Genomic DNA, 24,710 nt, shown 5'->3' on the forward strand with positions numbered 1-24,710 from the left:
GGACATGGCTGTTAAAACTGCTCAAAGGTGCGTTTCCTGTATAACCTCATACACCCCACAAATTGTTCAGAAAAGATAGGGAAGGAAAAAAGGGAGGTTGGGTGCAGTATTGATTTGGGAAGACATTGTAGTGTTGGAAAGAGAAAGAATGCCCTTGAGGGGGCAAGGACAGAATCTATTTGGTTAGAGTTCTGAAGCAAGAAAGATATGATCACACTACTGGGGGTATGCTGTAGGCCTCCAAATAGTGAGAGAGATAGAGAAGTAAATTTGCAGGGAAATCACACGAGATGTTTAAAAACTATAGAGTGATGATACTGGAGGACTTCAACTACCCAAATATTGATTAGGATAATGCTAAAGTCAAGGGAAAGGAAGGGGCGGAATTTCTGAAATGTGTTCAGGAAAACTTCCTTGACCAGTATTGGATTGATGGATCTGGTGCTGAGGAATGAGGTGGGCCAAGTCGACCAAGTGTCTTGGGAGGGGGACCAAAGAGCGATCGTCATACAGTAAGGTTTAGATTAGAAATGGAGAAGATCAAGGAATCACAGAATAATACAGCGCAGAAGAGGTCCTTCGGCCCATCGAGTCTGCACCGATGCATTAATGACACCTGACCTGTCTACCTAATCCCATTTGCCAGCACTTGGCCCATGGCCTTGAATGTTATGACGTGCCAAGTGCTCATCCAGGTACTTTTTAAAGGATGTGAGGCAACCCGCCTCTACCACCCTCCCAGTCAGGGCATTCCAGACTGTCACCACCCTCTGGGTGAAAAAGTTCTTCCTCAAATCCCCCTTAAACCTCCTGCCCCTCACCTTAAACTTGTGTTCCCTAGTAACTGACCCTTCAACTAAGGGGGACAGCTGCTCCCTAACCACCCTGTCCATGCCCCTCATAATCTTGTACACCTCAATCAGGTCACCCCTCAGTCTTCTCTGCTCCAGCGAAAACAACCCAAGCCTATCCAACCTCTCTTCTTAGCTTAAATGTTCCATCCCAGGCACCATCCTGGTGAATCGCCTCTGCACCCCCTCCAGTGCAATCACATCCTTCCTATAATGTGGCGACCAGAATTGCACACACTACTCCAGCTGTGGCCTTACCAAAGTTCTATACAACTCCAACACGACCTCCCTGCTTTTGTAATCTATGCCTCGATTGATAAAGGCAAGTGTCCCATATGCCTTTTTCACCACCCTATTAATCTGTCCTCCTGCCTTCAGGGATCGTTGGACAAATACGCCAAAGTCCCTTTGTTCCTCGGAACTTCCCAGTGTCAGGCCATTCATTGAATACTTCCATGTAACATTACTCCTTCCAAAGTGTATCACCTCACACTTTTCAGGGTTAAATTCCATCTTTCACTTTTCTGCCCATTTGACCATCCCGTCTATATCTTCCTGTAACCCAAGACACTCCACCTCACTGTTAACCACTCGGCCAATCTTTGTGTCATCCGCGTACTTACTGATCCTACCCCCCACATAGTCATTTATGTCGTTTATATAAATGACAAACAATAGGGGACTCGGCACAGATCCCTCTGGTACACCACTGGACGCTGGCTTCCAGTCACTAAAACAGCCATCTGTAACGGTGTTTCCTGAAGAAGAGGAAGCGGACAAAATATTTGTAGAAGTGGAGATGGTCGAGATAATTGAAAATTGTTAAGCAGGCTGTTCTGGAAAGGCTGGCTGAGAGAGGAGAAGTCGCCTGGTCAGGATGGCTTGCATCCCAGGTTGCTCAAGGAGGTTGGGATGGAGATAGTGGAAGGGCTTGCTATAATCTTCCAATCTTCCCTAGATATGGGAGTGGTGCCAGACGATTAGAAAGTGGCAGATGTGACACCCTTGTTCAAGAAAGGGTACAAGACATTCCTAGTAACTACAGGGCAGTCAGTTTAACATCCGTGGTAGGTTAGATTATAGAAACAATAATCAGGGAAAGAATTAACAGGCACTTGGAAAGATTTCAGTTCATTAAGGAGAGCTAGCATGGATTTGTAAAAGGCAGCTGGTATTTGACTGAATTTTTTCATGAAGTGACAGAAGATTGGCAGGAAAGCAGTGGATTTTGTCTATATGTGTTTTAAGAAAGCTTTTGGTGAAGTACCACATAAAAGGTTGGTGAACAAAATTGGCTAAAGGACAGAAAACATCAATTTGTGGTAAATAGATGTTTTTCTGACTGGAGCATGGTAGACAATGGTGTTCCCCAACATTCAGTGCTAGGTCCACTGCTTTTTTATTTATATATATATATTGGATTTTGGAATACAGAGTAGAATTTCAAAATTTTCTGATAGCAAACTTCGAGGTGTGGCAGTGAGGATGTCGATCAACTGCAACATGACATAATTAGGTTAGCAGAATGGTCAGACAAGTGACAGATGGAATTTAATGCAGAGAAGTTTGAGGTGATGTATTTTGGCAGAAGAGATCAAAGGAGGGAATATGGACTTAACGGCACAGTTCTACAGAGTGTGCAGGGACAGAGGGACCTGGGGGTTCATGTCCAGAGATCTTTGAAGGTGGTAGTAGTTAGCAAAGCATATGGACTCTTGAGCGTCATAAATAGTGAGAGGTATTGTACTAAAGCAGGGAAGTTATGCTGCACCTTTATAAAGCTCTAGTTAGACCACAACTGGAGTATTGCATCCAGTTCTGGTCACCACACTTTAGGAAGAATGTGTGGGTTCTTGAGGGTGCAATGAAAATTTACTAGAATGGTTCCAGGGATGAGTTAGTTTGGAGAAGCGGTGGTTGTTCTCCCTGGAGCAAAAGAGATTGAGGGGAGATTTGATACACGTGCACAAGATTATGTCAGGTTTAGATAAGGTAGACAAAGAAAAGTTGTTCCCATTAGCTGATGGTACAAGGACTGGGGGACGCACATTTTAAGGTTTTGGGCAGAGGTGCAGAGGGAATGTGAGGAGGAACATTTTTTATGGTAAGGACTTGGAACTCGCCGCCTACAAAGGTGATGGAAGGGGAGACGATGAATGATCTCAAAAGGAAATTGGATGAGCACTTGAGGGAAATAAACCTGCAGGGATATGGGGATAAAGTGGGGGAATGGGATTGAATGGATTGCTATACGGAGGGCCAGCATGGACTCGATGGGCCAAATGGCCTCCTGTGCTGTTATGACTCTATAATATAGAAATGATGGTGACTATTTGGAGTTTTTAAATGGTTTTTCCACTTAAATGGTTCTGAAGTTGTGGCTAGTTAATTATACAAAATTTTACTACATTATACTTTGGGGTAGGTGGTGACCTCCTTCCCCAGCAATGCAGCTCTCCGTGTTGATCTTTCTCATCATTTACAGATTATATTATGGTATGTTAATTATGCCGCAAAGTGCTGCATCTCCTGATCTGGTGTACAAATAACTGAATCGGTCTATTTGCTCCAGTACAAACTCTCATGAATTTATGGCTTCTACTTTGTGTATATGGAAAATGTACTCCATTTTCTCACCAACTTCACAGGAATTACAACATTTTCAGAGTTATAGGGCTGAATTTTACACCACCCCAGCGGGTCAGTTGGTGGCGTAAAATTGAGCGGGAGGCTCCGGGTGGTCTCCCCGTCCCGCTCCCACTTCTGGTCGACTTTACGGCGGTTGGGCATGGGGGGGGAAAGCGGCCCGCCCGCCCGAGGCCAATCAAGCAGGCGTTCTGGGGACGTGAAAGGCCACCCAGCATTAGCTGCCAGCCTTTCTGTGCCCGGGGGCGGGGGGGCATGGCAGTTGGGCACTGGGTGCCCGATTGAGGGCCGCCTCCACCTCCCAACCCACCCCAGGACCCCAGACGATCGCCCTAGCCTCACCAGGGCACGACCAATCCCCCTGGTGAGGCAAGCCCAACTTACCCACTCTCCAGGGTCCATGGCATCGGCTGGGCTGCAGTCCCAGCAGTGGCCACCGCTCCACGTAGAGGGGGCGGCTGCTGCATCCCAGGCAATGGCATCCGGTGCCACTATACAGGCGCGGCGCCATTTATAAAGGGCTTCAAGCCCTTAGCAAAGATTTACATTTTTAAAGGTACATTATAGTAAATTGTTATTAATAAATACTTAGGTGATGGAGGCCCTTCTCCAACCTGCCCAATGGTCCTTTCATTGCCCGATGTGAACAAATCTCACTTTATTCTCTACCCGAACCTCCTTCCCCGCCCCCCCCCAACCTTCTAACATTTGCCATTCAACCCCAACCCACCATCCCCACAGCCAATAAAGTGTTTTCACCGCTCCCCCACCCCTCCTGCCCTGAAAATTTTATTCCTCCCCTGCTCCCCACCAGGTTCTTGCCTCAGAGCTCCGTATGGAGTTCTGAAGGCGCGCAAGATACGAATGGCGGCTGTAAAATCGACATGGGACAGCCGCTGCCAGCAGGTGAATGCATTTACATATCATTTAGGTTGATTTAAATATGTAAATGAAGGTCCCGCCGCCAAGCAGGTGGGGGGGCGGGGAGTGGGGTGCTGCTGGTAAACTTCAGCCCCTCGTTCATATGTGGAAAGAGGTGGAGCAGGGTAGCCATATAAAACTGCTCATTTATATAGCTAAATCTGGTGTCTGTTACTTCTGTTTATCTGGCTTCTGATGCCAAACTCTGACTTGAGTAAGGCTCTTGTTCTGTTATTTGTCTTTAAGTGCTTTATTTGCTGTTTTTGGGAGCTTGTCAGTTGAGCACTTGTTCCTAGTGGTATAAGGTTAGTTTTATCTGGATTTTTTTTTGTTGCAATATCTACTGTTCTTGTTTGCCTTTGGTCATGATAAATTATATTTTGCATTGTTTTCTATTCCCTTTAAAATTGGTTGTCAAATGTGGAAAGGAACTCTATTCAAATAATTTAAATAGATTTTGACACGTCCCATTTCTGAATTAGGATTAAATGCTATGTGGTTCTGAAAGTAGACTATGCCTTATTTCTTTCAGGTATGATGAATGGGTAAAAGGTGATAGAATTCTCTGGCCTTCAGAAAGAGGTGCACCAAAGGGGAAACATAGAAGAAAATTAAAGGTACTGGATAAATCCCATTCTTATTAATCACCTCTTGACCTACTTTCTTGCATGACATCAAAATGTTGGAAAAAGTATCATGTTGACAAAAGGAAATAAATTTTAGGCAAATGTTCCATAGCACTGTGGCTCAGGGATTACCCTACAAAACATTTGTGCAATTAATGTGTTGTATTCTGCAAATTCCAGTGTTTAGGCCTTCTCCCTCATCCGGAGCATGGGAATAAGAGTAGGCCATTCAATTAGATCATAGCTGAAGGGTACCTCAACTCCATTTACCTGCCTTTGATCCATATTTTGGATGACAGAATGGCAACAAGTCCAGAATTATCAAGATAGATTTTCAATCTGACCTATTCTAAGAGTTTAAAGTAATTTAAAACATTTCCATTGTAGTAAGTAATTGTATATTTCAGATCTATATTATCCCTGAATTGTGGCTAGATTATTTGCAGGTTTTGAATTGTAAGGTCAAAGGGTAAGCATCAAATTGAGAATTGTGTGGTATACTGGATTAGCCCATTGTCTTTTAGCTTGAGTTCCCTTTCACATGTTCAAATCCAGTAAAACTGACTGACTGAAAATTTGATATCAATGGAATTAAAATCGTGCAAGTTCTATAAAGGCCATGCATTTCTCCTTGTTTGGGTCTGACGTTTTGTTAATGGATGATAAATACCTGGTAGTTCAAGGTAATAGGGTGAACAGGTATTGGGTGTTAATTAGTTAATTGTATTCAAATGTGTTTATATAAAGAAGAGCCAGCCAGCACTGGCTGGGTGTTGTTAAGAGTGAAGAAGTATGCTCTGTGGCAAGCAATAAACAGTCTCTACCTAAGCTTCCTGGTCTCAGTGTCTTCTTCACAAACAGGTTTGGAAGTTCGATAACACACCTCACTAGCTTGACTCCCAGATGGTGAAGATTGATTTCTACACCCTTGTCTCTCATACTTCCCTTATATTAATGTAAAATGGGTTTAAAGAGCCTTGTGGATGTGAGTTTTAGCACAAAACTGCTCAAATCTCAGCAAAATTTGTGACGTTTGTTCAGACAGGCCAGTAAAGATAGCTAATTGGGAAAAAGTAAACCTGATGGTGACAGTAGAGTGAGGTTTAGGCAAAATAGAAAGAAGCTTCATTATGTACCTTACTGTATTGTATCAATGGTTCGAGGTTAGTGGTTTCATTACACCCATAGCAACCTGAGCTAGCGTATGTTTTTCATTTTGTACAGTTCCAGTCTCCTAACTTCTATTTGTCTGCTCCTTTCTATTGCTTTTCCAATAGAAATCAAGAGTACAGTGGGGAAATAAGGAAATAAAAACAGGAAATACTGGAATTGCATAGCAGGTTTGTTTGCATCTTAAAAGAGACATGTATTTTCAGTATTTTCTGTGTTTTAATTCAGAGCTACTACTGTCAGAAGTTGTGATGCAATCTCTGTCTTCCACAAACTCTAAGCATTCTTTTCCATATGGTAAGAATAGACCAGTTTGATAGCATCGGATAAGAACGAGCCTCACTTTTAATTAATGTTCCTTATTAATTTTAGCCATCTGCACGCTCTGTGGAAGAAACTCGTATTGAGAGGGTGGGAATTTGCAGTTATTTGGACACCAAAGAGATGGAGCATAGTCAAGAGGATTAAAAATATAACAGAAAGCATGGAACATGAAAAGACCATTTGATCCATTGAGCATGCTCTTTCTGCAGATAATACTCAGCTTATAGCACTTTTTTTACCACACCCCTCCTGTTTCAAGTCAGACAGACTATTTTGGGTTCAAGCCCTCCTGTGGCTTTAATTACATAATCTAGGCTGACACCAGTGTAATACTGAGCGGGCGCTTCATTGTTAAGATGTTATCTTTCAGATGAGATGTTAAAGTGAGGCCATGTCTGGCTGCTTAAATAAATGTAAAAGATCCCATGATTCTATTGGATGAACAGAGTTTTGCCCTGACAAACATTGCCATTTGATCTTCTGAGGAAATAATTCCTATTAATAATCCCTGATCCCCAAAGGTAATCATGTAAAACTCCATCCACAACTGCACTCTGGTCATCTGATTTTTTTTTAAAAAACCTTCTGAAGAAGTAGTCCTATTTCTTTAGGAAATAATTCAGGAGTGGTTAGATTATGGAAATCACTATCACGAAAGAACAGCTGAGGTAACGAGCATAAATGCATTTAAGGGGAATCTGCATAAACACATGAAGAAAGAAATAGAAGGATAAGTTAATGGGTGAGAGGAGGCTTGTGTGGAGCATAAACACTGGCACAGACTTAATGAAAGAATGGTCTCTTTCTGTTGTGTAAATACCAAGGGATACTATGTAATTGATTTAAAATAGATTTTCGCTTCTGCTGTTCGGTTTGTGTGTATTGAACCATGAGACCAACTTTCGTGTACTGCCTTTATTGGATTCATAGGATAAACTGTAAAATGTTATGTTTGTTAAACAAGCTGTCATCTTGGAATGCACCATGTCCTGTTCGACCATCATCCCTGTGATCTACATTAGTTCCTGGTCCACCAAGGTCGCGAATTAAAATTTCTTGTCCTTGTTTGCATACCTTTCATGGCTCACTTCCTCGAGCCCAACAACCTTCCGAGATCTCTGCACTCCTACAATTCTGGTCTCTTGCGCATCCCCAATTTTTATCGCTCCATCATTGGTAGCCGTGTCTTCAGCTGGCTAAATCCTAAGCTCTGAAATTCCCTCCTGTCTCTCTACCTCTCTCCTTTAAGACACTGCTTAAAACCTGCCTCTTTGACCAAGCTTTTAGTCACCTGTCCTATTATGTGACTTGGTGTGAAATTTTGTTTGCTAACATTTCTGGGCAGCACCTTGGAACATTTTACTATGCAAAAGGTGCTATATAATTGAAAGTTGCTGTTTGGAAAAGCAGAATATTATTTACATGGAGAATGCTGTGGGTGCCCTTATACATAAATCACAAAAGGTTAGCATGCAGGTACAGCAAGAAATTAGGAAGGCAAATGGAATGTTGGCATTTATTGCAAAGGGATGGAGTATAAAAGTAGGGAAGTCTTTCTATAACTGTACAGGGCATTGGTGAGACTGCATCGAGAGTACTGCGTACAGGTTTGGTCTCCTTACTTAAGGAGGGATGTACTTGTATTGAAAGCAGTTCAGGGAAGGTTCACTAAGCTGATTCCTGGGATGAAGACGTTGTCTTATGAGGAAAGTTTGAGCAAGTTGGGCCTATACTCATTGGAGTTTAGAAGAATGAGAGGTGATCTTATTAAAACATAAGATTCTGAGGGGCTGGACAGGGTAGATGCTGAGAGAATGTTTCCCCTTGTTGGGGAATCTGGAACTAGGGGACACAGTTTAAAAATAATGGGTCTCCCATTTAAGACAGAGATGAGGAGGATTTTCTTCTCTGCAAGTCATTATTCTTTGGAATTCTCTTCAGAGAGCAGTAGAATAAATTCACAGCTGAGTTAGACAGATTTTTGATCTACAAGGGAGTCCAGGGTTATGGGCAGCAGACAGGAAAGTGGAGTTAAGGCCACAATCAGATCAGCCTTGATCGTATTGAATGGCGGAGTAGGCTCGAGGGGCCAAATGGCTGCCTTCTGCTCCTGTTTCTTATGTTCTTATATAGGTGCTAATTTTTATATTGGTACATGCAGAATAAACAAGATCATGAAAAGAAAGAGGACGACAAACAAAGTAAATCGAAACGTGGGCGCCCGAGTCTGAAATCCCCACCAACCGCCAATTTGCAACGTACTTTATCCAGAACTCCAGGTAGCGAGGGGAAAAGTGGAACCAGAAGTATGCGGAATAATACATCTGATTCTTCACCTCTTCTCAATGGAGTGGAAGGTATGAATTTAAATGCCACATTTTACTGTTTCTTTCCTCTCGAAGAGTCTTAAGGTCCCTAGTGCTATATTTATGGTAATAAATGGTACACTGTATTGGTAAATATCCATAAAACTGTTGCAGTATGGTTTTTCGGCTCTGATTTCGACCTTACACTTGCAAAACGATCCATCTGTGATGTGCACGTGGGTAAAATTCCAAATGTAAAACTGATATAAATGTTGGGCTTCCTGGCAAGCTGCTGTCAACTAAAAATGTATAACTTTTAAGTTCCATTGAATCAATTTCGCATCCCGGTCTTGCTTTATAACTGACAAACATGCTTGGGTCTTTTGGGTTCATGTGCATTTTAATTAAATGTATAAATTTTTGCCAAATGCTTATAACTCCTGATGTTTGTTTCCTCCAGGTCTTCCTCGAAGGCGCACCAGGCGTAGCTCTGGAATGTATGATTCAGACAAAGCATCAAATGGTACAGATAATTGGCTGTTAACCTGAATTAATAGTTATTTTACATAAATTAAAGGACCAACTTGTGTCCCATTTCTGTCTTTTACATTGGCTGCGTTTGCTGACAATGCAACCACTAGGTGGTGCTGTATTAGCACATGTGCAAATGCAGTCTCATCCACTTAAACGTCACTGTCTGCGATGTTCAGGCAGCTGCCAGGATTAAAGATGGCGCTGCTCAATTTATCACAGAAGAACAACTTCAACCCATGGCAGCACACAATGGACATGTTTGATACACGGAGAACATTGCGCTGTTTAAAGTCTCATCAGAAGGACAGCACCTCTGACAGTGCTGCAAGCGTCCGTAATTCTTTGAGGTTTCAGTGCCATCCCGCTCTCTAGTTGCTCCCTCCCCTACCAATCCTGTTCTCAGGCTGCACACTGCCCCCCCCACCAAAGTCCTGCTCTCTAGCTGCTCACTCATTCCCCCCCCAATCCCACTCTCCGGCTTCTCACTCCTCGCTGCCCCCCCACCCCATGAGCAGCCTGGAGTGAGTGGCCGATGGGGGAGAGCGTTTCTCTACGCATGTGTCATTTAGCGTTTTCCTGTGCATGTGCTAGTTAGTCTTGGCAAGGCAAGATGTAGGCTGCGCATGCGCAGCATCTCAGCGCAGGAGACCGTTTGCGCATGCGCACAGCTTGGAGCGCTCTGATGAAGTCGGTGGTCTGCTGTGTTGTCAGGAGTCACTTTTGTTTTATTTTATGGTGCTGGTACTTGTTTCCAGAATCGCCCCTTATTTCTACAAGGTGGATTTGAGGCACCAGTGATAATGCTGTAACAACTGGCTATACATAGGAATGGGAATATGCCATTTAGCCTCTTGAGCCTGATCTGTGACTCTGAGATCATGGCTGATCTGTATCTAAACTCCATCCACCTGACCTGGCTCCATACCCTTTTATACCCTTGTCTAGCAAATATCTATCAATCTTAGATTTAAAATTATTAATTGAACTTGTGTCCACTGCATTTTGTATGAGAGAGTTCGACACTTCCACCACCCTTTGCATTAAGCAATGTTTCTTAACTTCTCTCCTGAATGGCCCAGCTCTGATTTTAAAGTTGCATCTCCTTGTCCTTGACTCCTCTGAGGTTTGCTAATACGCATGTGCTCAGATGTAGCTCTTGTAATTTTATGCTTCTGGCCTGTGATCTTTCCAGATGATTGTGGCAGCCCTAGGTGCCAGCAGTATGGAAACCACGTTTGCTGGCCTGCACAAAGGGCTGAGAGCTGAGCGGAAAACATGGTGCCTCAGTGGTTTTTTACCATGAAAGAAGGAAATTGTGTGCTGCCTCTGGAAGTAGTTGTGCACCTTTTTTATATTGCATCGCGACCTCTGAATATGTGCTTCTGGAGCCAGTTCTGCAATATAAATGGCTGGTGAATTGTTGAAAGTTTTTACCATTCACAAGCTAACGATAGGATTATCGTGTTTCATCTTTGACTTGGTATGGGATAAACTTGCAGAATTTACCTGTTTTTGCTTAATTGGGGTGGGCTGAGGTGCTTTACCATTATTTATTCCGGTAATCTAAATCTACCTTTGAAAGTGCAGTGAAAAATTACCGGTTCATTTCAAAGTGAACATGAGCAAGCTTGTTTTAGATGGGGCCCTTCTATACAATGAGAGAAAACTAGAGGGAAATTTGGTGCAGACCAGGCTACTATCTTTGCTTCAGCCAGTGTCATCCCTCTACCAATGGTACAGCAACGTGGCCAGCACCATGCACAATATTACCACACTACTTCCACAGAACCTTAATTAGAAGGATGGTGTTCTCAAAAATCATGCTTGGTAATCCTTTATCCCATTGCTTATAAACAAACAACAAAATAATGTCAATCTTGCTCAAATGCATCATTTTAATGAAAATGCATTGTTCATCTCCAAACAACATCATGCCTAGTTTTTGAGACTGACTGTTGATTGGTTAATTTTGTTGGTCTGTAAATATTTGCTGCTTCAGGGCAAACAGTATTGCAAGATTTTAACTCTGGATTAAGAATTTGTCTTAATGGTCAGTAAAGGAGTTCAGCATGTTTGCTGCCAATGATAAAAGGAGAAAATCTGCTTCCAGCAAATTACTCAGACTTTCCACTTAAGAATAGACAAGAAATATCTAAATGCACATAGCACAGGGGAAGAGGACAAGAATAAAATGCCCCAACATAAAACCAAATAATAAAAATGTTTGTAATTTACACACCTGTGGGCAGCCTCCATCGGTCTGGCTGCTAAAAAACAAACAAAAGAATTTTAATTTAAGTGGTGCCTATAACATAGGAGAATGTTCCAAGGCAAATCAGTGGTGTGAGGAAATAGATAGCACTGAGCCAGGAAAGGACAGTTTAGGAGAGGTGATCAGAAGCTTGATTGGAGAGGTGGGTTTTTTTGATCATCTTCAAGGAAGTCAAAGAGGAGGATTAGGGAGGGGTGAAGTTGGAGGGAAGTGCACAAGAGAGTGATTTTGGGGTTGGTTGCAGGAGATTACAGAGATGGGGAGGGGCAAGGCGCTTTTTTGTGGTGTAAGCTTTGGCTCAGTGGTAGCACTCCCATCACTACTGAATCTTAAGATTGTGGGTTCAAGTCTCATTCCGTAGAGTTGAACACATAATCTGGGCTGGCACTTCAGTACATACTGAGGGAGTGCTGCACTCGAGGTGCCAACTTTGAGATGGGATGTTGAACTGAGGCCCTGTCTGCACCTCAGATTAATATGAAAGAACCCACTGCACTATTCAAAGATGAGATGGGACGTTCCCCCGGTATCCTGGTCAACATTTATCCCTCAGACATCTAAATGCAGATGATGTCATTTATTTAATTGTTTTTTGTGGGACTTGGCAGTGCATAAAAAGTTTACTACTGTGTTTCCTACACTGCAACAGTGATTAAACTCCAAAAGTACTTCATTTGCTGTGAAGTGCTTTGGGACATCTTGATGCTATGAAAAACACTATATAAAAGTAGGTCTTTAATAAAATCTGTACATTTCCTTTTTTGAGTATAGAGTACTCAGAAGTGCAGTCTTGTCTTGCTGGTATTACTCGCAATAAAAGAAGTGACACTCAAATTACACAGTTTTCTGTACCTGTTGTGTTTAAATCTAAAGCATATTTTTACCTGTTTCTTTGCATAGAATTACATAGAATATACAGCATAGAAACAGGCCATTCAGCCCAACCAGTCCATACCAGTATTTACACTCCACTCGAGCCTCCTCCTGTCTGTTCTCATCTAAATCTAACAGTGTAACCCTCTCTATTCAGCCTGTTCATCCTTACCTGAAATGTATACCTTCAGATTTCTGGTATCATCTTTGTAAAACTTCTCTGCAGCCTCTCCAGTGCCTCTCTCTCCTTTTTATAATACAGTAGCCAGAACTGCACACAGTACTCTTAAGTGTGGTTTAACCATGGTTTGATACAGGTTTAGCGTAACTTCCCTACTTTTCAATTCTATCCCTCTAGAAATAAACCCCAGTGTTTCATTTGCTTTTTTTATGGCCTTGCTAACCTGTGTTGCAATTTTTAGTGATTGATGTATTTGTACTCTGAGATCCCTTTGTTCCTCTGTGCCACCTAGACTCACCTTCCAAGTCATGAATGACTTCCCTGTTATCCCTACCAAAATGTACTACCTCACATTTATCTGTGTTGAACTTCATATGCCAATTATTTGTCCATCCTGCAATTTTATTAATATCCTCCTGTAATTTATTGCTGTCATCCCATAGTCATTGACTGTCTTCCCCCCCTCCGCCGCACCCCCCCCCCCCCAAATTTGGCGTCATCTCCAATTTTAGGAATTGTTTTTTGATTCCGACGTCCAAATCATTAATTGTAAGTTGTGAACAGCAGTAGTTCCAGCACCAATGCTTGTGGAACACCACTTCTCACCCTCCGTCACTGTGAATAGCTACCCTTTACTCCCACTCCCTGCTTTCTGTTGAAGCCAGATAGCAATCCATTCTGCCACTTGTCCTCTGACTCCGCATTCTCTGACCTTATTCATTAGTCTATTGTTTTTATTGTATTATTGAAGACCTTTTGAAAATCCAGATAAATGACATCTACTGCATTACCATTGTCTACTGTCACCTCCTCAAAAGAATCAATGAAGTTGTTCAAGCAAGATTTTCCCTTTTGAAATCCATGCTGACTATTCAGTTATTATATTTTTAGTTTCTATTTTATTTTTCCTACCACTGATGTTAAGCTGACTGATCTATAGTTCCCACTATGTTCTCTACCCCTTCTTAAATATAGGTTCTATGTTAGCTGTCAGCCAGTCCTCTGGTACTACACCCTTTACCATTTTCTAGAATAAGTTATTAGTTGAACAGCATGTGTTGAATTTTTATTTTTTTCTTCATTCTCAATATTGAATTAGAAATTAAATCATGTTTTGTTATAGAGTCTACCAACTCTTCAGATGAAAGTGAAGCAGAAGCCTCAGCTGACAAATCTATGAAAGAGGAAGTTGTTTCCACAAAGACACTAGATGAAGAAGAGAAAACTGAGGGGAAAAAACTCAAAGGTGTTTGTATGCAAGAAGTGAAGGAATTACCTTGTGAGGACGATTTGAAAACCACATCTGTGAAGCAAGAAGTTGAAAGTATAGAACAAACAGATAATGATGAAAAAATGGCGACCCAAGCTGAAGATATACGGAAGGAGTTTGTAGACAAATCTCCAAAGGGCAAAGGAAGGAGGAGTAGGACACGGGATATGTATTCAGAAAATAACAAAACTGACCTTGCTAATCACATAGAAACTGAAAGAGGAGAAGACGTGGAAAAATTGGAAAGCTCAGAGGTCAAGCAGCTACCTGTCCCCAGAGTGCCTGAAGAAGCCATTTCAAATACAGATACTGGCTTGTCAAGTGAACTTAGAAATGATGAGAAGAAGTCAGGAAAACGAAAATCTCCAGAGCAGTTAACACCTGACAAAAGGCTTCGGATGGAAAGTGAAGAAAAAATGCAAACTGTAAAAGATGAAGATATTGACAAAATGGAGTACTTTGCAGAAGAATGTAAAGATTCTAAAACTGTTGAAAGGTTTGAACTTGAAAATGGTGAAGCTTCTCCTTTAGAGATTGTGCAGGTCAGGTGTGTGAAGCAGGAATTGGAAGCTCCATGTTTAGAAATCGAAGAGGATATTTCATCAAAAACTGATGAAGCTATGATGCCTCCAATTGGACCTGAAGCTTTAGTTTGCCATGAGGTAGATTTGGATGACTTTGATGAAAAGGAGAAAAGTAGCAGTGAAGACATAGGTGCTGGGAACTCTAGATCCAATTCTCCTGAATCAGTTATTGCTATTGTGACTGGTTCAGTGCAGCAGGTTTTGCCAATTGCCTCCCCAGCACTGCTTCACCAGGATGAGGTTCGTAGTGTAAAAAGTGAAAGTGACATTACAATTGAAGTGGACAGTGTTGCTGGAGAATCGCAGGAAGGACTGTGCGAGAGTGAGTCTGCCAATGGGTTTGATGCCAGTACAAGCTCAAGCAGCAGCATCATAGTACAAGAAGCTGATAACAAGGAAAAAGGTAGGCATTTATAAACATGTGCAGCAATATTAACTGTGGAATGAATTCTGAAACGTTAGATAATTTGGCAAGTCTGTTTCAAGTTTTGTTGGGCACATTTTACTTTGCATTTTCTTTCCTTCTCACTGTTTCCTGTGCCACATACCATTTGCTGACTGGGTGGGCAAGAAAGCAATCTATTCAAAGTGCTCTGGCAAAGCTACTCTTAACATTGTTATAATGTTTGTGGGGGGACGATATTCTGCATAGCAATTTTTTTCAAGGAAGAAGCTGCATGGATGACCTGCTCTCAGGCCATTAAAGTGGAAAACACTGCTCCTTGTCCTTTTTGGTGGTTCTCAAAATATCATCCTGTTCAAAAATTCTTATTCATTTTTGCTCGCATGTTGCAGAGTTGGAATCATTATACAGATTTTTAAGTAATAGTTTTTCTTTCTCCTTCCTGTTTTGGAAGCTTTTAATTATGGGATGGAGCCCTAACTCTCCAATACTTCATGAGGGTTTATTTTTTGTGTGAGCCTGTGCAGTGCAAAGTCTGTTTCACTATGGGAAACATCACAGCAAAATCACATCTAAAGAACACACATGCTCATCTATAATCTTGCATAACTTGGGATCAGTGGATTACAATCGGAAGCCGTAATGTGTGTATGTGTGTGTGTGAGAGTGTAAAATTATATATCTGGAATCATGCAAATCACGTGGTCAAAATCCTTGGGAGCTTTCATGAGAAACAACAGCACCATTAGAAGCCATTCAGGGAAATAGCTTAATGGGACTGATTTGTTAGGCAAAGCCAAGGAGCAAATGACTTGTTTTGAAAATTACTTATTTTCATATGGCCTGGCTTCCAGCAGGGAGAGTATTGCTTAACTTCTTATCAGATCTGTTAGGAATGATCGAAGTAGAATTGTGGTGATTCAGATGATATGTAAGATTTGGGTAAAGCACTTTCTGTGTATCCAAGCTCTATAAGGAGTTTAAAAAAAAAATTAAGGCTGTACGTGCAGAAGGAATTTCCACCTATAAACACTCAAAACCACTCAGCATTGCCCTTAATTTATACCAGTGTCTTGTCAAGTGAGGTTTGTAATTATAGGCGTGAACATGTTGCTATTTATATGAAAACCAGGAACCTGTTGGTCTTTAATAACTGTAACCTCCGTTACTCAGTGGCTTAGCTGTTCTGCAGCAGCATGGTTTACATTTGGATTCAATTGTTTCAATTTCATGTAGGTCAGAAAAGAATAAGCGACAGCAGCAATGGGACACCAGCGAAGAAGCAAAAGCGTAGCCACAAACGGTCAAATGTGTCTAAGAATGAAAAGAATGGAACTGGTAGGCTCTGAAGCTGGAACGTAAAAACAAGTTTTTATATTTTTTATAAATACATGCATATTTTTAATTATTTTTTTTTTAAAGGCAATAGTAGTGACAGTGAGGACCTTGCAGTCACAGACAACTCCAATAAATGCACCCCAGTGAAGAGCTCAAATAAATCTCAAAAACATGGCAGGTCTCCTTCAAGGGTGACATCGCCTAATGGTAAAGATGGGGACAAGGATAAAGAGAAAGATGGAAATGATGGTACATCACCCAGAACTTATAAATGGAGTTTCCAGCTCAGTAAGAAATATTAAATTACTATTCAAATAAGTTATTTTACCGAATGCATCAAACAACTTAATGTGCCTTACCAAGTTGATATGAGAGGATGGAGTGTAAAAACAAGATGATTTTGAAATAAATCTTCTCAGTTCACTATGCAAAGAAATTTTTTGGCCAATTACTGTTTCCACTGATTATAGTGGGCAGGTTGGTGTTAAAGCAAGGTACCTACTGTAAGAAGTGGAAGGTAAAAAACTGCATCTAGCATTTTTGTGCATGAGTATTTGAGTGAGACACCAAAACTTGTATAATTGGTGCTCTTGGATCATTTCTGCTGGCTCAATTTTCAAGATACTTGCTCAGCCACAATAGATTTTTTCCTCACTGTTAAAAACCACTTCCTACACAATAAACTATAAAATAATTAAACTGTTTTTGTTAATCAATGGAATGTCAAAAAAAGATTTATGGTGCTAATTTTAATTGGACAGCTGAGGCCAATAGAGAAACCCAGTGCCCCAGAGGTCTCTGCTGCTCACAATGAGAAATAACTTTCATGACAACATTATTCAACTATAGCAGAATGTCTAAATGTAACAATGACTCTGAGTCACGTGCAATATGTATGGAATGCAACAAGTCTGATCTGCTGCTGCTTGAAATCCCCAGCGTGTTTAATATGTTTGACTTCAATAGAAATGGCAAATGGTTAGTGATTTGTGCCGATGTAGGTGGCTGCCCATGAGGAGCATGGATGGTGTAAATGGTGGGGACTGTACTTGACCTGCATTTGTAAATTGCAGTGAATTAAAATTTAGCATTGTACAATCTTCCAATTTTTGTTATTGGTGCATTTGGAAAATGAGCCTTAATTGAACGGAAGTGGGAAACAATTTTTATTTGCAATTAATCAATCATATTGTGTAACCACTTTATTTATGTTGCCAAGTTGATGCTGGAGTAAATCCAGCATGCGATTGACTGCAAAATGAAGGCTGAGGCGTGACCTAGTAGAGATCTTTAAAATTATGAGAAGTTTTGATCGTGTAGACCAATAGAGTGTGTTTCTATTTGCAGAGAAGAGCAAAACTAGAGGCCATCAATATAAGATAGTCACCAAGAAGTCAAATAGGGAATTCAGATGAAACCTCTATATCCAGAGTGGTGAGAATGTGGACCTCGCTACCGCAGGAAGTAGTTGAGGCAAATAGTATAGATGCATTTAAGGGGAAGCGAGTTAATTATATGAGGGAGAAGAGAATTGATGCTGATAGATGAGGAAATCTCTCAGATCTGCTGGGAAAAATAATACAATTGAATTCCATATTAAGTTGAAAGTGACATTTCTCCAGTCCTAAACATGAATATTAAACTTAAACAAAGCCAATTACTTAGGTATGAAGGGAAATCTGGCTAAGGTTGATTAGTTACCACATACCTTTTAGTCTATTTACCCAAACAGTAGGAAACATTTAAAAAATAATTCAACATGTTCAGCAAAAATACATTCCATTAAAAACCAAAATCTTAGCAAGAAAGATCCATCCGTGGCTAACTAAGAAAGTTAAAGATAGTATTAGATTAAAAAAGAGGTTTATAACATTGACAAGAATAGTAGAAAGGCAAAGAAACCAGCAAACGTTGATATAAAGAGAAAAAATAGAATGAGAGTAAACTAGCCAGGAATATAAAAATAGATTGTAAAAGCTTTGACAAGTATATAAAAAGAGAGTAGCTAAATTAAACGTTAGTCCCTTAAAGGCAGAACAGATGAAATTATCATGGGAAATGAGGAAATAGCAGAGACATTGAATAAATATTTTGTGTCTGTCTTCACAGTAGAAGACAAAATTTACACACATACACACATACGAATTAGGAGCAGGAGTAGGCCATTCGGGCTCTTGAGTCTGCTCGATTTGATAAGATCATGGCTGATCTGATTGTGGCCTCAACTACTTTCCTGTCTACCCCCTATATCCTTTGACTCCCTTGTCAATCAAGAATCTATCTAACTCATCCTTAAAAATATTCAATGACCCTGCTTCCACTGCTCTTTGGGCAAGAGAATTCCACAGACTAACAACCCTCAGAGAAAAAAAAATTCTTCATCTCCTTAAATGGGGGAGACCCCTTGTTTTTAAACTGTCCCCTGGTTCTAGTCTCATAAGGGGAAACATCCTCTCAGCATCCACCCTGTCAAGTCCCCTCAAGATCTTACATGTTCCAGTAAGACCTCTCATTCTTCTAAATTCCTTTGGATACAGGTCCAACCTTTCCTCATCAGATAAACCCCTTCATCCCAGCAATTAGTCAAGTGAATCTTCTCTGAACTGCTTCTAATGCAGTTCTTTCTTAAGTAAGGAGACCAATACTGTACACAGTACTCCAGAGGTGAACTCACTAACACCCTGTACAACTGTGAACTCACCAATACCCTGTACAGCTGTAGCAAAGCTTATTCCATTTCCCTTGCAATAAATGCCAACATTCTATTTGCCTTCCTAATCACCTGCAGACCAACCTTTTGTGTTTCCTGCACCAGGACATTCAGATCCTTCTGTACTGCAGAGTTCTGCAATCTCTCTCCATTTAAATAATATACTGCTTTTCTATTCTTCCTACCAAAGTGGACAACTTCACATTTTCCCACATTATACTCCATCTGCCAAATTTTTGCCCAGTCACTTAACCTATCTATATCCCTTTGCAGACTCCTTATGTCCTCTTCACAGCTTACTCTTCTACCTATCTTTTTGACATCAGCAAATTTAGCAACCATACATTCAGTCCCTTTATCCAAGTCATTCATATAGATTGTAAATAGTTGAGGCCCAGCACAGATCCCAATGGCACTCCACTAGTTACAGCTTGCCAACCTGAAAATGCCCCATTTATCCTTACTCCCTGCTTCCTATTAGCTACTCAATCCTCTATCCATGCTAATATGTTACCCCCTACACCATGAGCTCTTATTTTGTGTAGTAACCTTTGATGTGGCATCTTATTAAATGCCTTTTGGAAATCTAACTACACCACATCTACAGTTTCCCCTTTATCCACGTTGCTTGTTACTTCCTCAAAGAACTCTAATAAATTAGTCAAACATGATTTCCCTTTCACAAACCATGTTGACTCTGCTTGATTGCATTAAAATTTTCTAAGTCCCCTGCTATAACCTGCTTAATTCTAGCATTTTTCCTATGACAGAAGTTAGGCTAACTGACTTGTAGTTTCCTGCTTTCTGTCTCCTTCCTTTCTTGAATAGAGGAGTTACATTCACTATTTTCCAATCTGATGGGACCTTTCTAGAATTTTGGGAATTTTGAAAAATTACTACCAATTCATCTACTATTTCTGCAGCCACTTCTTGTAAGAACCTAGGATAAGGTCCATCAGGTCCTGGGGACTTGTCAGCCTTTAGTTCTAATAGTTTTTTCTGTACCCTTTCCCTGACGATTGTAATTGTTTTAAGTTCCTCCCTCCCTTTCACCTCTTGATTTACAAGTATTTCTGAAATGTTATTTGTACCTTCTACGTGAAGACAGACACAAAATATCTGTTCACCACTTCAGCCATTTCCTTATTTCCTATTATTAGTTCCCCAGACACACTCTCTAGAGAACCCATGCTCACTTTTGTTACTCTTTTCCTTTTTAAATACTTGTAGAAACTCTTACTGTCTTTTTATATTTCTAGCTAGCTTTCTGTCATACTCTCATTTCTCCCTCATTTTCTTTAGTCGTTCTTTGCTGGATTTTAAATTCTGTCCGATCTTCTGACCTACCACTAATCTTCGCAGAATTGAGAGAAATAGAGGGTAACTAAGGGGATAATAAGAGTGAGGAACTTAAAGTAATTGATACCAGCAGAGAAAAAGTACTGGAGAAACTTAAGGGACTAAAATGCAACAAATCCCCAGGACCTGAGGGTTTGGGTTAGGGTTCTAAAAGAGGTAGTTGCAGAGGCCGTGGATGCACTGGCTATGATTTTCCAAAATTCCCTAGATTCTAGAACGGTACTAGCGGATTAGAAGTTAGCAAATGTTACACCGCTATTCAAGAAAGTAGGAAGAGAGAAAACTTCGAAATACAGGCCAGTTAGCCTGACGTCAGTCATTAGGAATATGCTGGAACCTATTATTAAGGAAGCCTTAACAATGCACTTAGAAAATCATAATATGATCAGATAAAGTCAATATGGCTTTATGAAAGGGAAATTGTGTCTGACAAATTTATTGAGTTTTTTGAGGATATAACTAGTAGGGTACATAAAGGGAAAACAGTGGATGCGGAATACTTGGATTTCCAAAAGGCATTTTATAAGGCACCACACAAAAGGTTAATACAAGATAAGGGTTCATGGAGTTGGGGTAGTATATTAGCATCAATAGAGGATTGGTTAATGGATAGGAAATTCTTTTGGGCCTCCTTATCTCGAGAGACAATGGATACGCGCCTGGAGGTGGTCAGTGGTTTGTGAAGCAGCGCCTGGAGTGGCTATAAAGGCCAATTCTGGAGTGACAGGCTCTTCCACAGGTGCTGCAGAGAAATTTGTTTGTTGGGGCTGTTGCACAGTTGGCTCTCCCCTTGCGCCTCTGTCTTTTTTCCTGCCAACTACTAAGTCTCTTCGACTCGCCACAATTTAGCCCTGTCTTTATGGCTGCCCGCCAGCTCTGGCGAATGCTGGCAACTGACTCCCACGACTTGTGATCAATGTCACACGATTTCATGTCGCGTTTGCAGACGTCTTTATAACGGAGACATGGACGGCCGGTGGGTCTGATACCAGTGGCGAGCTCGCTGTACAATGTGTCTTTGGGGATCCTGCCATCTTCCATGCGGCTCACATGGCCAAGCCATCTCAAGCGCCGCTGACTCAGTAGTGTGTATAAGCTGGGGGTGTTGGCCGCTTCAAGGACTTCTGTGTTGGAGATATAGTCCTGCCACCTGATGCCAAGTATTCTCCGAAGGCAGCGAAGATGGAATGAATTGAGACGTCGCTCTTGGCTGGCATACGTTGTCCAGGCCTCGCTGCCGTAGAGCAAGGTACTGAGGACACAGGCCTGATACACTCGGACTTTTGTGTTCCGTGTCAGTGCGCCATTTTCCCACACTCTCTTGGCCAGTCTGGACATAGCAGTGGAAGCCTTACCCATGCGCTTGTTGATTTCTGCATCTAGAGACAGGTTACTGGTGATAGTTGAGCCTAGGTAGGTGAACTCTTGAACCACTTCCAGAGCGTGGTCGCCAATATTGATGGATGGAGCATTTCTGACATCCTGCCCCATGATGTTCGTTTTCTTGAGGCTGATGGTTAGGCCAAATTCATTGCAGGCAGACGCAAACCTGTCGATGAGACTCTGCAGGCATTCTTCAGTGTGAGATGTTAAAGCAGCATCGTCAGCAAAGAGGAGTTCTCTGATGAGGACTTTCCGTACTTTGGACTTCGCTCTTAGACGGGCAAGGTTGAACAACCTGCCCCCTGATCTTGTGTGGAGGAAAATTCCTTCTTCAGAGGACTTGAACGCATGTGAAAGCAGCAGGGAGAAGAAAATCCCAAAAAGTGTGGGTGCGAGAAAACAGCCCTGTTTCACACCACTCAGGATAGGAAAGGGCTCTGATGAGGAGCCACCATGTTGAATTGTGCCTTTCATATTGTCATGGAATGAGGTGATGATACTTAGTAGCTTTGGTGGACATCCGATCTTTTCTAGTAGTCTGAAGAGACCACGTCTGCTGACGAGGTCAAAGGCTTTGGTGAGATCAATGAAAGCAATGTAGAGGGGCATCTGTTGTTCACGGCATTTCTCCTGTATCTGACGAAGGGAGAACAGCATGTCAATAGTCGATCTCTCATCACGAAAGCCACACTGTGCCTCAGGGTAGACGCGCTCGGCCAGCTTCTGGAGCCTGTTCAGAGCGACTCGAGCAAAGACTTTCCCCACTATGCTGAGCAGGGAGATTCCACGGTAGTTGTTGCAGTCACCGCGGTCACCTTTGTTTTTATAGAGGGTGATGATGTTGGCATCGCGCATGTCCTGGGGTACTGCTCCCTCGTCCCAGCACAGGCATAGCAGTTCATGTAGTGCTGAGAGTATAGCAGGCTTGGCACTCTTGATTATTTCAGGGGTAATGCTGTCCTTCCCAGGGATAGGAAATAGAGTAGGGATAAATGGAGCATTTTCAAGTTAGCAGGCTGTAACTAGTGGAGTGCCACAAGGATCAGTGCTGCGGCCTCAGCTATTTACAATCTATATTAATAGCTGTTACGAAAGTGCTTCCATTTGTTAAATTTTGAGAACTTGTGTTTTAAAACGGAAAAGGATTCCATGGATGTTTTTTTTTTACAAGGGTCACTGATAGGTTGTTTCAAAACATCATTTACTGGAAGTCACCTGTCTTCAGGTAAGTACCTAGTGGGGGCTTTTTGACCTGGGAAAGATGTTTACAGAGAAGTGACAGGTCAAGATTTATAGGGGTCAGGGGGCCTGACTCTTGAGATATTGTTTTTGGTGTCGCTTTGGACAGTGTTTTGGGCTGTGAACTGTTTTGAAAGGAGTTGGAGAAAGTCAACCCGCCAAGAACAAAACCTCAGCTCAGCCTTTCCTATCTCTTTGAAGAGCCTGCCAGCTTTTCGTCCTCTCTGAGAAACTCTTAAAACTGAGTGTAAGAAATAGAGAAATTGATGCTGCATTCCTCCTGAAAGGCCTGCCAGAAACCCCTGTTGCCGCATTTCTCTTGGAAAGCCTGCTAAACTGATCTTCAACTTTGCCTGAAAAGAACTGTTCTAGAATGATCCCAGTGACAGCCATCTACATGTATTTGGGATGCCAGAATAAAGGGACAACTGACATCTTTTCACATCTCTTTTTTCTTCTTCAAGAATTAGCAAGTATTTGGCGAAAGTATTTTTTTTTGTAACAGCTCTAGAGTAAATCTCTCTATTTTTCAGTTAACCTGTGTGTGTGGGGCACAGGTAAAAAGGGAACTTTCATATTTCAATCTGTGTGTTAATGCTTTGCTTTGTTACAGGTTAAGTCTTGTTTTATAATAAACTGATAATTTTGTTGTTTATTAAAGACACCTGTTTGGTACATTTTATTCTGGGATAAAGAGTAGAGTACATGATTGACCGCATCAGTACCTGGGTAAACATTTTAAAAAATATATACATGTTGTGACCTGTGGAGAAGTGGAACTAGAAAAGATCGTGCACTCCTCTCACCTCAGTCATGACATAACTTAGACGTAGAGACCAAGAGTAATTTATCTGAGTTTGCTGACGATAGAAAGCTAGGTGGGAATGCAAGCTGTGAAGACGATACAGAGGCTGCAAAGAGATATCGACAGGTTAAGTGAGTGGGTAGCAAAGTGGTAGATGGAGTATAAGGTTGAGAAGTGTGAGGTTATTCACTGATAGTAAGAATAGAAAAACAAAATATTTTTTAAAAATGCATGAATTCTGTTAATTTTCAGTGGGACTAGCATGTACTTGTACAAGGAAAACAGAAAGTTAACATGCAGGTAAAGCAAGCAATTTGGAAGGCAAATGGCCTATTTACCTTTATTGCAAGATGATTGGAGTACAAGAATAAAGGGGTCTTGCCACAATTGTACAGTGAGACTGCACCCGGAGTTCTGTGAACGTCTCCATATTTAAGGAAGAATGTACTTGCATTGGAGGCAATACAGCAAAGGTTCACCAGATTGGCCCCTGGGATGAGAAAGTTGTCCTATGTTGAGAGGCTGAGTAAATTGGGCCTATACTCTCTGGAGTTTAGAAGAATGAGCATACAAGATTCTGAGGGGGTTTGACAGGATAGACACTGAGAGATTGTTTCCCCTGGCTGGAGAATCTAGAAATCTAGAACACGGGGTTGAGGGGGCGGGGGGGTGGGGGGGTGGTATTGGGGCACAGTCTCGGGATAAGGGCCAATCATTTAGGAGAAATTTCTTCCCTCAAAGGGTTGAGCATCTTTGGAATTCTCTAACTTAAAACTGAGATAGACAGATTTTTGGTGTCTCGGAATTGAGGGACATGGGAAGCAGGCAGAAAGGTGGAGTTGAAGCCCAAGATCAGCCATGATTGTATTGAATGGTGGTGCAGCCTCGATGGGCCATATGGTCATCTTCTGCTTC

General features: G+C 41.5%; 1 protein-coding gene across 5 annotated transcripts in view; it reads left to right on the forward strand.

Moving 5' to 3' along the window:
• The window catches only part of arid4a (AT-rich interactive domain 4A), a 144,354-nt gene that overhangs the window by 113,856 nt on the left and 5,788 nt on the right, over window positions 1-24,710 (forward strand). For all 5 annotated transcript variants that reach the window (XM_068039224.1, XM_068039228.1, XM_068039226.1 and 2 more), the window contains 6 exons: window positions 4,951-5,035; window positions 8,700-8,895; window positions 9,305-9,367; window positions 13,828-14,961; window positions 16,198-16,299; window positions 16,384-16,587. In XM_068039224.1, the coding sequence (XP_067895325.1) occupies window positions 4,951-5,035; window positions 8,700-8,895; window positions 9,305-9,367; window positions 13,828-14,961; window positions 16,198-16,299; window positions 16,384-16,587 (1,784 nt within the window). The remainder of the gene's footprint in view (window positions 1-4,950; window positions 5,036-8,699; window positions 8,896-9,304; window positions 9,368-13,827; window positions 14,962-16,197; window positions 16,300-16,383; window positions 16,588-24,710) is intronic.

The sequence above is a fragment of the Heterodontus francisci genome, chromosome 9 (assembly GCF_036365525.1).
Source record: "Heterodontus francisci isolate sHetFra1 chromosome 9, sHetFra1.hap1, whole genome shotgun sequence".
Taxonomy (NCBI): domain Eukaryota; kingdom Metazoa; phylum Chordata; class Chondrichthyes; order Heterodontiformes; family Heterodontidae; genus Heterodontus; species Heterodontus francisci.